Source organism: Ananas comosus, linkage group 16 (genome assembly GCF_001540865.1).
Source record: "Ananas comosus cultivar F153 linkage group 16, ASM154086v1, whole genome shotgun sequence".
NCBI lineage: Eukaryota > Viridiplantae > Streptophyta > Magnoliopsida > Poales > Bromeliaceae > Ananas > Ananas comosus.
Genome location: NC_033636.1, coordinates 4,738,999 through 4,752,759, shown reverse-complemented (window position 1 = coordinate 4,752,759; position 13,761 = coordinate 4,738,999). Strand labels below are relative to the sequence as shown.

The window sequence follows — 13,761 nt, the reverse complement described above, 5'->3', positions numbered from 1 at the left end:
ATCAAGTCAGTGTATGCTCTGTGACAGGCAACGCTTTAGGTCTACTGGCCAAATATGGCAGGCACCAGATTGGGTTTGATTTTGATTATTTATCCTTCAGGCATTTGTTCAGTTAAGTTTCTGTTACAGTAGTAGTTGATTGTTGCTCATTTACTATCATGTTTCTATTACTACTGTAGTTGCTCTTGTATCATGCCATATACATATATGTTGTTCTATCTCCTTTGTTTTCTAGTGAATACGATTTGCCTTTGTGGCTCTGTCGTATCCACTGGAAAATCCTGATTGTGGTTTCTTACCCTCCATTTTCCTAGGTGACTTGGATAAGGAGTTGACTTTTGGCGCGACAGGAGGACGTTCTAACTAAACTGCAGTAGCGATCGTCACCCTGATTACGTTTCATTTCCGCATTTAGTAATGTAAAATAATGAATGATTCAGTTAGAGAATCACTATTACTGTTTGAATATTTATAAACTGGTTTGAGTTGGTATTTTCCTATTATACATGCAATAGAAGTTTTATGAATATTTGGTTCTTGGATTTATGTATTTATGTATTGTGGTTTTCTACCCCTCGAGCTAGTTTTCAAATAGAGTTTTCGAATGGGAAATAGTTTTAAAAGGTTTTCGAATGGTTTTCGAATGGTTTTTATGAATGATCAAATAGAATTAAAAAATAAAGCTTTCGGGGAGTACTTTTATATAGGATAATTGTTATATCGTACATTATATTATCCAACGCCTAAGTAGTGTTTAGAAACATTTATCATCTTTAAAGATCGCTACCTGTATGGAAATGTATCACATGAATTGCTTATGAAATGATAAGTGTAGGTTGTGGTTGTGATTCTGTTGTTGTTATCGTTTGATACGCCATGCAAATATAAAGAAGATTCTATCCGTGTGAATAGAGAAACTTTATATTTGTGACGACGGATCTGTAAGTCACGTGGATCAGGTTGAGTTCAAAAAATAATGGCACGTTCTTTGTAATTCTGATATTTAAAACAATATTTATTATAAAAAAAAACTTTTAAAACCCCCGGGCGTACATAATAACAGGCCTGTTCGAGTACAGTGTGTAGCATTAGCCCAACCCCTGGCGTATGTTTAACGAATAGTGGCCCAATTGTAAGTAGTCCAAAACATCGGAGCACCAATCCCAGTCTCCAGCGGCCCCACTAATCCGGACTCCAAATCGTCCTCAAAAAGCTCCATCCTATTAATCAGTCCACATCCGCTCCCCTCTCCCCCTCTCTCTCTCTCTCTCTCTCTCTCTGTTCTCAGCCCTAGCCGCAACTGAGAGAAGTGAATAACAAGAGGAAGAAGAAGAAAAAGAAAGGACAGGAAAACCCCTAGATCCGGCCATGGCGTCTCGCCGGGTCCTCTCCTCCCTCCTCCGCTCCGCCTCTCGCCGCCGCCCCTCTGCCTCCTCCCTCCTCTCCCGCGCCGTCGAGTACGCCACCTCCGCCGCCGCGGCGGCGCCGTCGCCAACTCCGGCGAAGACATCCGGCGGAGGCCCCAGCGGGAAGANCCTCCTCTCCCGCGCCGTCGAGTACGCCACCTCCGCCGCCGCGGCGGCGCCGTCGCCAACTCCGGCGAAGACATCCGGCGGAGGCCCCAGCGGGAAGATCACCGACGAGTTCACCGGCGCCGGCGCGATCGGGCAGGTGTGCCAGGTGATCGGCGCCGTCGTCGACGTGCGCTTCAACGAGGGGCTGCCGCCGATCCTCACGGCACTGGAGGTGCTCGATAACTCCATCCGCCTCGTCCTCGAGGTCGCGCAGCATCTCGGGGAGAACATGGTCAGGACCATCGCCATGGACGGGACCGAGGGTCTCGTCCGTGGCCAGAGGGTTCTCAACACTGGATCTCCGATCACTGTAATGCATCTCAACTCTCTCTCTCTCTCTCTCTCTCTCTCTCTCTCTCTCTCTCTCTATATTATTATTACTCTCTGATTGGCGACATGAAGGAGCGGGATGAATGAAATGTGTCTTGTTGGATCTGAAATGCTTAGATCTTATGGCTTTTGTTCTATTCATTCTCTTACATGTAATTTGATTGTAAATTTAGATGCATTTTTATTACGAATTTATTGATCAAACGACTTTTCACTTTAAAGAACAGATCTATGAGGGTGCAAGTTTAGTTTGTGAAGAGACGTCATTCAAAATAACTATTATTTTGAATGTCACCAGGTAAGGGTTAATTGACCTCAATATTTTGTAGTGAATTGTGTTTTTTTTTTTTTTTTTTTTTTTTTTTTGCATCTTATCATTGATTTACCTCTGTTTTCAATGCCCCTATATTTACAAATTCCGTATATCATTTATAATTTGAATATTTATAGTACAGCATTATGAACTTGAATTTTGTTGTTCCCTAGGTTCCTGTCGGTAGGGCAACCCTTGGACGCATTATCAATGTCATTGGTGAACCAATTGATGAGAAGGGTGAAATAAGTAAGTCCATGCCTCACTTCAGAAATTGTTTACCTGACAACAAAAGCATGTGTATCGAAATCTTTTTTGGTTGATTGTATATTTGTATGTTATTTCCTCTTGGCTAGAGACCAGTCACTTCCTTCCCATTCATCGTGAAGCCCCTGCTTTTGTCGAGCAAGCAACAGAACAGCAAATTCTTGTTACTGGAATCAAAGTAAGCTTGATTTTTACCTTTCTTAAAGTTGTTTCCTCCTGTATATTTGAGATTTGATGTAAATTTTGATTTAATATGGTTATCACATTTTTCATCCAAGTAAGTGTTGTTCTGACTGGTCAGCAAAAGTAACAATTTACTGCATGATTTTTTTTTTAATCAAAAATATGTTTTTTTTTCCAAAAATTCTAAAATCATCAACTGTGATGTTCCACGGTATTTTTAATCCGATTTTCCAATTTTTAACAGGTGGTGGATCTTCTTGCACCTTATCAACGGGGTGGAAAGATCGGGCTTTTCGGTGGTGCCGGTGTGGGGAAAACTGTCCTTATTATGGAGTTGATCAACAATGTAGCTAAAGCTCATGGTTAGTTTTGCCAAGATCTTGCTAATGATTTGTTTATGTTTTGTTTGGCTCATTCGTTCAATTTAATAATTCCAGGTGGTTTCTCTGTCTTCGCTGGTGTTGGGGAGCGAACACGAGAGGGCAATGACTTGTACAGGGAAATGATTGAAAGTGGTGTCATTAAGCTTGGAGACAAGCAGGTAAATACCAGTTTCTCTTCTTTTTTCAACATATATCAAATGTTAAATTGTTTCGACCATGGTAACTTTCTTCTCACCTTATGGACTACTTTGGCAGGCTGAGAGCAAGTGTGCCCTGGTGTATGGACAAATGAACGAGCCACCTGGTGCCCGTGCACGTGTTGGGCTGACTGGCCTGACTGTTGCTGAGCATTTCCGTGATGCCGAAGGCCAAGACGTGCTTCTATTTATTGATAACATTTTCCGTTTTACTCAGGTGACATATCATGATCTTTTCTTTCTAGGATTTTAGACAAATGTTCCAGAAGACTCTTGCTTATTCCAGATCCCCATATTACACAGGCAAACTCTGAAGTGTCTGCGTTGCTTGGGCGTATCCCGTCTGCTGTGGGTTACCAACCAACTCTAGCTACTGATCTTGGAGGTCTACAAGAGCGTATCACAACAACAAAGAAGGGTTCTATTACATCTGTGCAAGCTATTTATGTGCCTGCTGATGACTTGACAGATCCAGCTCCTGCTACTACATTTGCCCATCTTGATGCCACTACTGTGTTGTCACGACAGGTTTTGCTTACCTAAGTATATATCTGAATTGTCTTTAAATTTAATGAGCTATTCTAACTTGACTGAATTTTCTGATTAGATTTCTGAGCTTGGTATCTATCCTGCTGTCGATCCCCTTGACTCCACATCTAGAATGCTTTCTCCACATGTACTGGGGGAAGAGCACTACAACACTGCTCGTGGTGTTCAGAAGGTTCTTCAGAACTACAAGAACCTTCAAGATATTATTGCAATTTTGGGAATGGATGAGCTTAGTGAAGACGACAAGTTGACGGTGGCTCGTGCTAGAAAGATCCAGAGGTTCCTGAGCCAGCCTTTCCATGTTGCTGAAGTTTTCACGGGTGCACCTGGAAAGTATGTTGAACTGAAAGAAAGTATTAAGAGCTTCCAGGTGAGGATATTAGAAAGATCATGTCCCTCTCTTACTTTGATACTTCTAATCACTATCCCATACAAATAGTAAGATTTTCTTTGTACTTCTCAAGTGTGATCCTTTACTATGAATATGCTACCTTTATCCTCTTTGGACGCTTTATTGACTTTGCTCGCTAGTTTGCATTATTTAGGACACTGATATAAGTTATTATAGTGTTATTCCTGTGCTTTTTCTCATTCAAATTTTGAATGAATTACGTAACTTATAAGATAGAAAGGAGGATAGAATTAGAAGAGAATGGATAATTACATTGTTTTGTTCGTATAGAATTTATTATTTGAATTCTGGTCTTTGAAGAGTTTAGCTGTTCTAGGATGTAAATTAAATAACTGTCTCGTTATCTGACATGCGGACTAAAAATCAAAATATCTTCTGTAGGCATAAGAGATTTAGATCTTATAAATCTTATTAAGTGATGAATACTTGTTTTTAACAGTTTATTGGATTTTAGCATCGGTCAACATAGATTTAGACTATTGGAATTTTGGGATCCGGTAATGTGGTTGTGCTTTTCTTGAAGTCAAATAGGATGATTCCTTCGGCAATTTATTTTCTGTTTATTTGACTACCATGTTGTTTCAATTCCATTTTATATGGCTTCTGCTACTTTTGTTGAGTTCATGATATCATTCTATGTTGTCTCTGGCTGTATTCTTGTTTCCGTTTACATTGTGCAGTCAGGTGGTGGTTCTATACCTTCTTGGAAAGCTTATTTTAGCCATCTTTTCACTAGAATGCAAAATATGACGGGTTGACAATTCTTGGGTCCTAGAATCCCGTGTTGCCTACATTTTTGTTGTTGCTACTAGCTTACCCTTATAATTTCATCCTGGCTTTCTTGTTTCCAAAATTATCTATATGACACGGTCTCTTTTTTTGATGGGTACATCTCTAAATCAAGGATTTAAGTGCCATGGCACAAGGTTGTGCCGAAAACTTGCTGGCATGATGCGTTATGGTGCGTGCTGGGTTATGCCAATGTATGCCGGTCACAAAAAAAATGTGTGCTGACACATAATGGCATAAAATATTTTTCTTTAGCAACAAAATATTCGAATTGCTTGTTATGTATCTTTATCAAATTTTTTGAACTTTATTGAGAAAATACTTTTAAGAAAAAGAGGGTTTTGAGTTGTGCCATCAACATGAGGGTTGTATCGTGTCGATATCTTATTGGCACGATACGACATCGTGGATATGGTCCACACCGATGGGCACTTAAATCTTTGCTTTAAATGATCTGTCAAATGATCACATCAACACATGACATTGGAAGAAATACTTGGAGATAAATTTCTTGAGACAATGGACATTGATATTCCATCATTCCGTTTTCCATTCTGGTTCATTCTGTTTTCTATTCCGATTTTGATTGCAATTTTGAACCAAACATGCTCGAATTTCTAGCTAGTTTGGGGTTCTGTCACATCATTTTCCAAGGATGTATTGCATAAAAGGGGAGCAGGAGGATGACCTTTTCCTTGGCTAATTAGTGTTTGCCTTGGAATACAAAATAGCTGATTTTGTATTTAATCTGTCATTTTAAACAGAGATGAAGAGGATGAATCTAAAAGCTGTACTACTTTTAGCCTTTTGTGTCGCATGACAAGCTTTATTTCTAATTCATTGTACAACTTTTATCCTATGTATGCTGTTGTTTTTACTTGGATAATTATTCATACCGCTATCATTATGCTGTCTCTGATAGTGTTACATTAGTTGAATGTGCTTTATAATTTTGTGACATAACTTTATAGATCTGCTCTATGATGCCCTTTTGGAAGTGTTTGTACTTGTTTGATTATTCCATTTAGAATTAATTTCTTTCATCATGCTCTTGCTCGTGTGTCGTACTACATTGGTTTCAATGATTTTCTTATCATGAATTCTGAATTTTAATATTGTTCAACTTTTTGTTAGAGATACTCATTCATCTGGCAGTGGTGACTTTTGGCTGTTAGTATCATTTCTTTAAAAGGTATTATTAGGAAGGAGCTGTGATGCTCAACTGTATAAAAGAACAAGAGATAATCTAGGTTGACAAATAAAAGAAAAAACAAAAAAAAAAGTTGCTTTTGATTGATATTTCTGCCCTTATTACAAACGACTCTGACTAATCTACAGTCTTTTGGATTCTTCCTGACAATTTAATAAACACGGACACCTCAAAAATGTTGCCATGTTTGTGTTGTCCTCATGTAAGACATGTTTCCTAGGTGGACACTCTGCGGACATGTTTCCTCGCAATTTCCTCATGATCCAAGAATGTTGCACTTAATTATATTGCATGACTAAATTCTTTTAGTTGAAGATATGTTTTGGATTCTAATTAATGTAATTATTGTTTCGTATTGTATATCACTCGGTATAAAAGAGCACTTGTTTTCTGCAGGTGAGGTAAACAATAAAGAGAATGTTATGTCATTGCAAAAATAATAATATTGTTGACAGATGTATGTTTCCCTAAGAGTTAGGATATTTATCGGTCTTGTCTCTGTTGTATTTGTGTCCTAATATTTCAAAGTAAGACGAGTCATCATATCTGAGGCACAGCATGTTCCGTGTCCCTTGTTCGTGTAACTTAGCTCTCAATGCTTTTCTTTTTCCTTTCTGTGATGACAGGGTGTTTTGGATGGGAAGTACGATGACCTTCCCGAGCAGTCATTTTACATGGTTGGTGGCATAGAGGAAGTCATCGCGAAGGCTGAGAAGATAGCGAAGGAATCTGCCACTTAATGAAGCATCTTCTCTTTGCATTTTAAAAAAACTGAAATGGTGCGGGTGATGATACCAGCATTGGACGGTTGCAAATTTTTGAGGTCGAAAAATTTCAGTCTTTTGTCCTCTGTTTATGCTTACCAGGACTTGGTTTCGAGCAGCAGAGCAGAGTGCATGCTCTGAGGGATGTTTTCTTTTTTTTACCTTCTTTTCCCAATAAAGTAAATTCAGGTACCTGTCTAATTTGTTGCATCGAGATAAAATGCACTTTGCACTGCATGAACAACCAATGGCTATTTGGAACTATTTATGTAACTTTTATCCATGTGATTTGTGCTTTATAAAGTCCTTGTTTCCGTAGTAGCTCTTTATTGTCAATTTAGTTCCTTTTTAAGTGTGAATACCATTTGCAATCGTCACCTATTTTTAAGTGTGAATACCATTTGCAAGTACATTGAGAGAAGCACAGGCCATTTCCTTCTTGTGGGAGAGGAAAGCCTAGTGGGAGCTGGTACCTAATTGATGCTGTCTAAAATGAGTAGTGAATGGTTGTTTGATATTTCCGTTGAATATCAATTTGCGTTTGCCAGATGATGTTACTGTTCTATTTTGTACCTGGGAGTGTACAATACAATTTTGTTATTTTTCCGGCGCTGTCTCCTTCCTATACTGAAATTTTGCTACCCAATATAGCTGGACTCATCGTGCTCCTATTTGTTATGTGATGCCAATCAGGTCCCATCTGTGATGCATTATAAGCAACAGCATTGGTAGTGTCGGTTTGGAGCAGTTATGCATGTTATTGTGGAAAGAGTTTGGCGGCCTTGGGTGTGGGGCAGGTTTGAATGTCAGCTTTTGAGATTAGAGGGGCCTGGAGTTTCTGAAGATGGCAAAAGTTGTGCTGCAGAAGAGTGCAGAATTTCGGCACCTTTCTGTAAGCAGCAGAGTTCCTAAAATCTGACAGTTCTTTCAGTACGCAGTGCTGAACAACTGATCATCTGCCTAGTGGAATAGCATGAGTAGATGCAAATCGCCAGGTTCCAAACGAAGTCCGACGACCCAGATGCATACTTTGTTAAACAGTTATAAAATCCGGTTCATTATAATGATTGTTCCAGCTGCTATGGCACTACAGTCGTTCGTTTTGCGTTTTAAAATTTGATACATCTAATAGGGCTGCTCGTGAAACATGTCTTTCATGAGTAGACATCGACTTGATCACCCCCACAAAACTGGTGCTTAATGGGCGGGCTTTGGCTTGTCGGTTGTGAGTCCTGGCCCATGCCCGGACCTGGTGAGGGAAATTAATTAGCCAGGCTCAAATCAAACTCTTAAACGCCCGGCCTGGCCCAGCCCGTTTTGATTTTCAAATGATGGACTTCAGATAATATTTGATCTTACAAGGAGGGATAAGTGCATTAATATATTAGAAATCCAACATTTCTAGAACTAGTGCCATATCTAGCCTCATTGAAAATCTAGCATTAGAAAAGTAAAAAAGGTCAATTTGCATAAAAAATCCATTAGTTTTGAACTTTTGCGAAAATAGGCCACCTTTTTGGATTTTGCAGATTTGGATCAGATTTTTAAAAAAATTGACCAAAGTACTCTTATTCCTTTTTCTGTCTTCTTTTTTTTTTTCTCTCGTTCTTTTTTTTTTCTCTCTCCGAAAAAGGCGGCAGAGGTGGAGGTCCCCCGCCTCGCCTCTGTCCCGCGTGCCCTCGCCCTCGCCCGTGCAACCTCACTCCGCTTTCCTTGCCTTCGATCCCACCAAGGTCGCACCGCGACCCTCTTTTTTTCTTTTTTTTTTTTTCTCTCCGACTCTTCACTACCGCCTCCCTGACTCTTTACAACAGTAAAAATGGCAATGTCATGTCCTCTTTCTCTTCTTTTTTCTCTCATTTTTTTTTTTTTCTCTTCGACCCTCCCTTTACCGCTTCCGCGACCCTCCATGATGGTAACGACGACAACATCGCATTCTCTTGCTCTGCTTTTGTCTACGCAGGAGACGGAGGAATCTAAGTGAGTGTGGGTGATAACAGAGCCGAGGAAAAAAGATGAAGAAAATAAAAAATAAAAAGAATAAAGAATAAAATATAAATAAAAATATTTTTTTCTACAAAAAAAATAAAGAACCAGAGAGAAAAGAAGAAGATGATGAAGTTGTATTATTTCAGAAGAAAGTTGCACTGTTTTAGAAAAACGTTGCACTGTTTTAGAAGAAACTTATACTCTTTGAGAGAAAAATTATACTTTTTTTGATGAAAGTTGCACTACTTGAACGAAAGTTGCACTCTTTGAACGAAAGCCTACATCAAAATAGATCAGGATGTATTTGGGTCTATCTCAGAAATGGTGCACCTATTATAAAAAGCCTACATTGAAAGATTTTTAAAAAGATTTAATATGCCTATTATAAAAGGTAATATGTTCAATCAGAAATAGTGCCAACAGAATGATTTAGAATGAGAGAATGTGAAGAGCATATCCTATGCCTCTGCAGTAGGGAGCTTGATGTATGCGTAGGTTTGTACCAGACCTGATATAGCTCATGCAGTGGGGATGCTTGATAGATACCAAAGCAATCTTAGCCTTGATCATTGGAAAGCTGTAAAGAAAGTTATGAGATATTTATAAAAAACAAAGAATTATACGCTCACCTACAGGCATTCTGACCATCTTGAAATGGTTGGATATTTGGACTATGATTTTGTTGGATGTGTGAATTCTAGAAAGCCTACATCAGGATGTATGTTCTTTCTTACTCAAGGTGCTATAGCTTGAAGGAGTGCTAAGCAAGATACAATTGCTACATCCACTATGGAGGCAGAGATAATCACTTGCTATGAGGTTTTGTCGCAGGCTTTATGGCTGAGAAATTTTATCTTAGGTTTAAGAGTTATCGACTCTACCTCAAGGCCAATTGAGATTTATTGCGACAACTCTGGTGCAATATTCTTTGCCAAGAATAGTCGAATTATAAATCACAGCAAATAGATCGATATAAAGTATCTTACTGTGAAAGAATACGACAAGAAGAGGTAAATATCCAACACATTGGGACCGAGATGATGTTTCCTTATCCTATGACTAAAGCACTGCTGGCAAACAAGTTCAAGAATCATATTCATCGTATGGGTATCTTGAATCCATTTATAGTTTAAGTATTTTCTTCTTGTATAAAGACTTTAAAAACTATTCTTATTTGAGTAAGAATATATTTTAGTTTTTGTAAATATGTGCATAAAGTTATCTTTTATACATTAAAGTATTATTATGCACTAAAGTGAGACTCTGAGATGAACTTATAATAAGTTCATACGGTTGTAACTCATAAAGTTATTTGATTAAGAAATACGTGCTTTTAATACATGAAAGGAAGTGTTTATCTTTTGGAACATAACTGCTATGATCAAGGTATTGTGATTCCTTGGTCGAATGAGAGATTTCGACTATATATTTTAGTTGGTATCCAATAAAGTTTTGTATCACCTATACAGTATGAATATATCACTAGACCAAGTAGGAGAATGTTGGATGTGTCTCATGTGATTTATTTAAGGCGATTTATAAATAAACAGTCCACCTATACAAATTGATCTATAAAGATACGGTAGATCTAACTGTTAGGATATATCTGGACACGTCCTTGATGGGCGGACGTGATTTAACATCCTTACATCAAGTTATATATAAATATGTAATATATATATGAGTCCGAGTCTAACCTTAATTCTAATTCCTGTGATTGCTCCATTTTCGGCGATAAGAGAATTAGACTTGAAACATCTCGCTCTTTTGCAGATCGTGAATAAGGATGAATCACGAGCAAGAATCGCCATCTACAATCTGGATCTATAAATCGAAATCATGACAGAAGATATGATCTTAATTTCTTATAGTTTAACAGTACTGCCTCCCTACCCTTTGCAGTTGTTAATCATTATTGCCATTTTCTTTCCAATTATTTATACCACAAATTCCAATAAATTCATGAGGTGTGTGATCAATAATACGTAGCTTTAAAATAGAAGTAAGAGCACTATCATGCTGTAATAACAACACTGTTATAATCACAAAACAACAGTACTATATGTCAATAAAACCATTGCAAATAACCTGGAATCAGAGCATAGAGGTTAAAAATAAGAGTAGTATGAGTGTATAGACTGAGTGACTACAAAGGAGAATGCTACCATAATACCAAAATAATTTCCAAAAACAGCGAAAAGCGAGTAACATAATTGCAACATAGCAAAAGCTTATACTGCCATACTATTGCAGTATATAAAATCTAAAATACTAATGAGCCATATGGGGTGCTGTAGAAGCTAATCGGCAAAATCCTACAACACCACGCCATGTAGCAAGCACCAAAACCAGCAAAGAACAAGTTCAAATCGAAAGCAATACAATACAACATAATTAAAGTTCAAATATTCCTTACTAACCATACGGAAATATCAAAATATATAAAGTTGTTCGACAAGGCAACCAAAAGCTAATGGTAGAGTAGAAAATGGGGGTAGTACCCAGGGAAGAGGACGAAGTGATGCGAACATTCTCACTTCACATCCTACTGGTAAACCCATGCCTACCCATGGCAGTGGTCTTTCTAGAGAGAAATTTAGTGTCTTGATATGCAGGGAATGGTTTGTCCCTATACTTTTCATGAGCTGAATTTTTCTACAGATAGTACAATACAATGGTAAGTTGATACACATATAATTATACTGTATAAAAAAAAGTAATTAAAAGAGCATTCAAGTACATAACAAACTGGCGCTTCAAACACTTTCCATTGATTTTGAAGATGGCTTTTGACAAAGTTAACTTTTATTCACTCGTTGAAGTCATGCACTATTCTAGTTCATGCATATAATTAAAATTTGTTGGCTCCCTACATTTTCTTGGGGGACGGTAGCTAGTTTCATGACTGTAAGATATCGAAATTCGACGATATTGGCTAACTTTGGCCAAATAGGCCAAAGTGGGCGATTAAATGATTAGGACAAGTTCCATTCGGTGCTCCAACACACTTGAAAGAGAAAAAGTGAGTTCTAAAGGTGTTGGAATGGTTTGCACATCGATCGGCGCGAAGCGGAGCCGAAACAGATCGAAAAACAGCATTCTGGAGCTGCTGTACCGGTACAAGGGTGATGGCTGTACCGGTACAACCATCGCAGCCAGGCTGCGCAGCTCTCGGGTTCGAAGGCTTCAGGCGCTGTACCGGTACAAGGCTGGCTTGTACCGGTACAAGCTCTGCGAAACAGATAAACCCGAGGCTCGGTTTGCGCTCGGTTTGAGGGCCTGTACCGGTACAAGGCCCCGTNGGATCGCGGCAAGGGCTTAGCGCCTTAGCAGTTGGTTGATAGCTTTACCTTTCCTACTTGCATTAGCTCTACCCTGTACTTTGTTATATTTTGAGAGTAGTTGTTGTATAGGGTGAGGTTTTGGAGAGCTTATGATGTATATTCATTTTGGAAAAAGAATGCAAGTTGTATTAGATGCTTAAAGTTTAAATGAAATCGAAAGAGGTTAAATGTTTCAATGATGTCTCAAATAGCTAAGTTTCTCTCTTTTGTATACTTGTATGGTTTTACTTGTATCGCTTGCCCTAGTTGGTTGTAGTACTGTTTGTGCTCTCGTTTATCGTTGTTTGATTGTGTATGTATTCAAGTGGTATTCCTGGGGACTTGTCGTACACAATCTGTTGCTTAGCCTTGGGCGGACAGGGGAAACTCCGTCCGTTCGGCGGTCGCGCCACCGCCCTCGAACCGGACCAAATTGGTACCGTTTTCGGGCCGCGCGGTTGGGGCGTGACAATGACTCAAAATTAATGACTTCATGTTAAGAAAATAAAAATTTTGCAATTCAAAAGTTTGATGAAACTCAATTTCGCCTATCCAATAAGGAACTTGAATAGCTTGAAAATCAATGAATTTAGAAATTAGCGGCTTATGAAAAGATCCCTTCTACATTTTTTTCGAGGCGGTAAATTGGTTGCCACATCTGTTTGTGTCTGATACTACTGATAACTTTGTGAGATCTTGTCACCCCTGGCACCGCGCCACTTTGGTCGGTTCGAGTACTCATCATGATAATTGGAGTACAAGTCATAATTTTTGCAAAATTAGCTTGGTTTGAATTAATTAGAAGTGAAAAACTATTTTTTTTGGGCATGCACTGGGTACCAGTACTAGTATCAGGTACCGGTACTGAGTTGAGGTACTGTAGATCCCAAATGGTTAAAATCGAAAATTTGAATTGCGTACCGGTATGCGGGTTCGAGTACCGATACTAGGTCTGCGGAACTGTTTTTAAATACCGGTATTGAAGCTTTTTATTTCTTCCATACTTCATCAAAACTCTTTCTTTCTCTCTCTAAAATTTCTCCAACATTATTCTCGCTCGGATCTTGGTGTTTCCTACATCGATTTGTAAGTTTCATCTCCGGATCTCATCTTTTATCTTCAAAACCTTAGTTTTTCAATTTTTCGAACTATTTATTGGGTTGAAGATTGATCTCCGTTTTCGCTGAAATTTCGTGTGGTTTTTTGCTTTGATTTACATTAGATACATGCATGCTTGCTTCTTGAACACTTAGATTTGAAGATAATGCTATATATGTTGCAAACTAAGATCAATTCCATGTTAAAACATAGGATTTTTGGATTTTTGTGGAAAAACCATATTTCATGAAACAAATTACTTGAATCTGTTAGAAATAGTATTTTTATGCATTCTATGTTGTTTAGAAATTTTTTACACTATTTTACAAGTTTTTCTTGTGATTATGTTGATGCATGTTTCGTTGATTTGTAGGAAAATG

General features: G+C 38.4%; 1 protein-coding gene across 1 annotated transcript; it reads left to right on the top strand.

Moving 5' to 3' along the window:
• LOC109722176 (ATP synthase subunit beta, mitochondrial-like) lies at positions 1,247–7,292 on the top strand (the record flags this gene model as incomplete). The annotated part of the gene is given in 10 exon segments (XM_020250091.1): positions 1,247–1,437; positions 1,536–1,884; positions 2,391–2,466; positions 2,574–2,662; positions 2,912–3,029; positions 3,105–3,208; positions 3,306–3,464; positions 3,551–3,775; positions 3,855–4,166; positions 6,834–7,292. Coding segments are annotated over 10 exon segments (1,615 nt in total), but the record flags the coding sequence as incomplete, so codon positions are not given.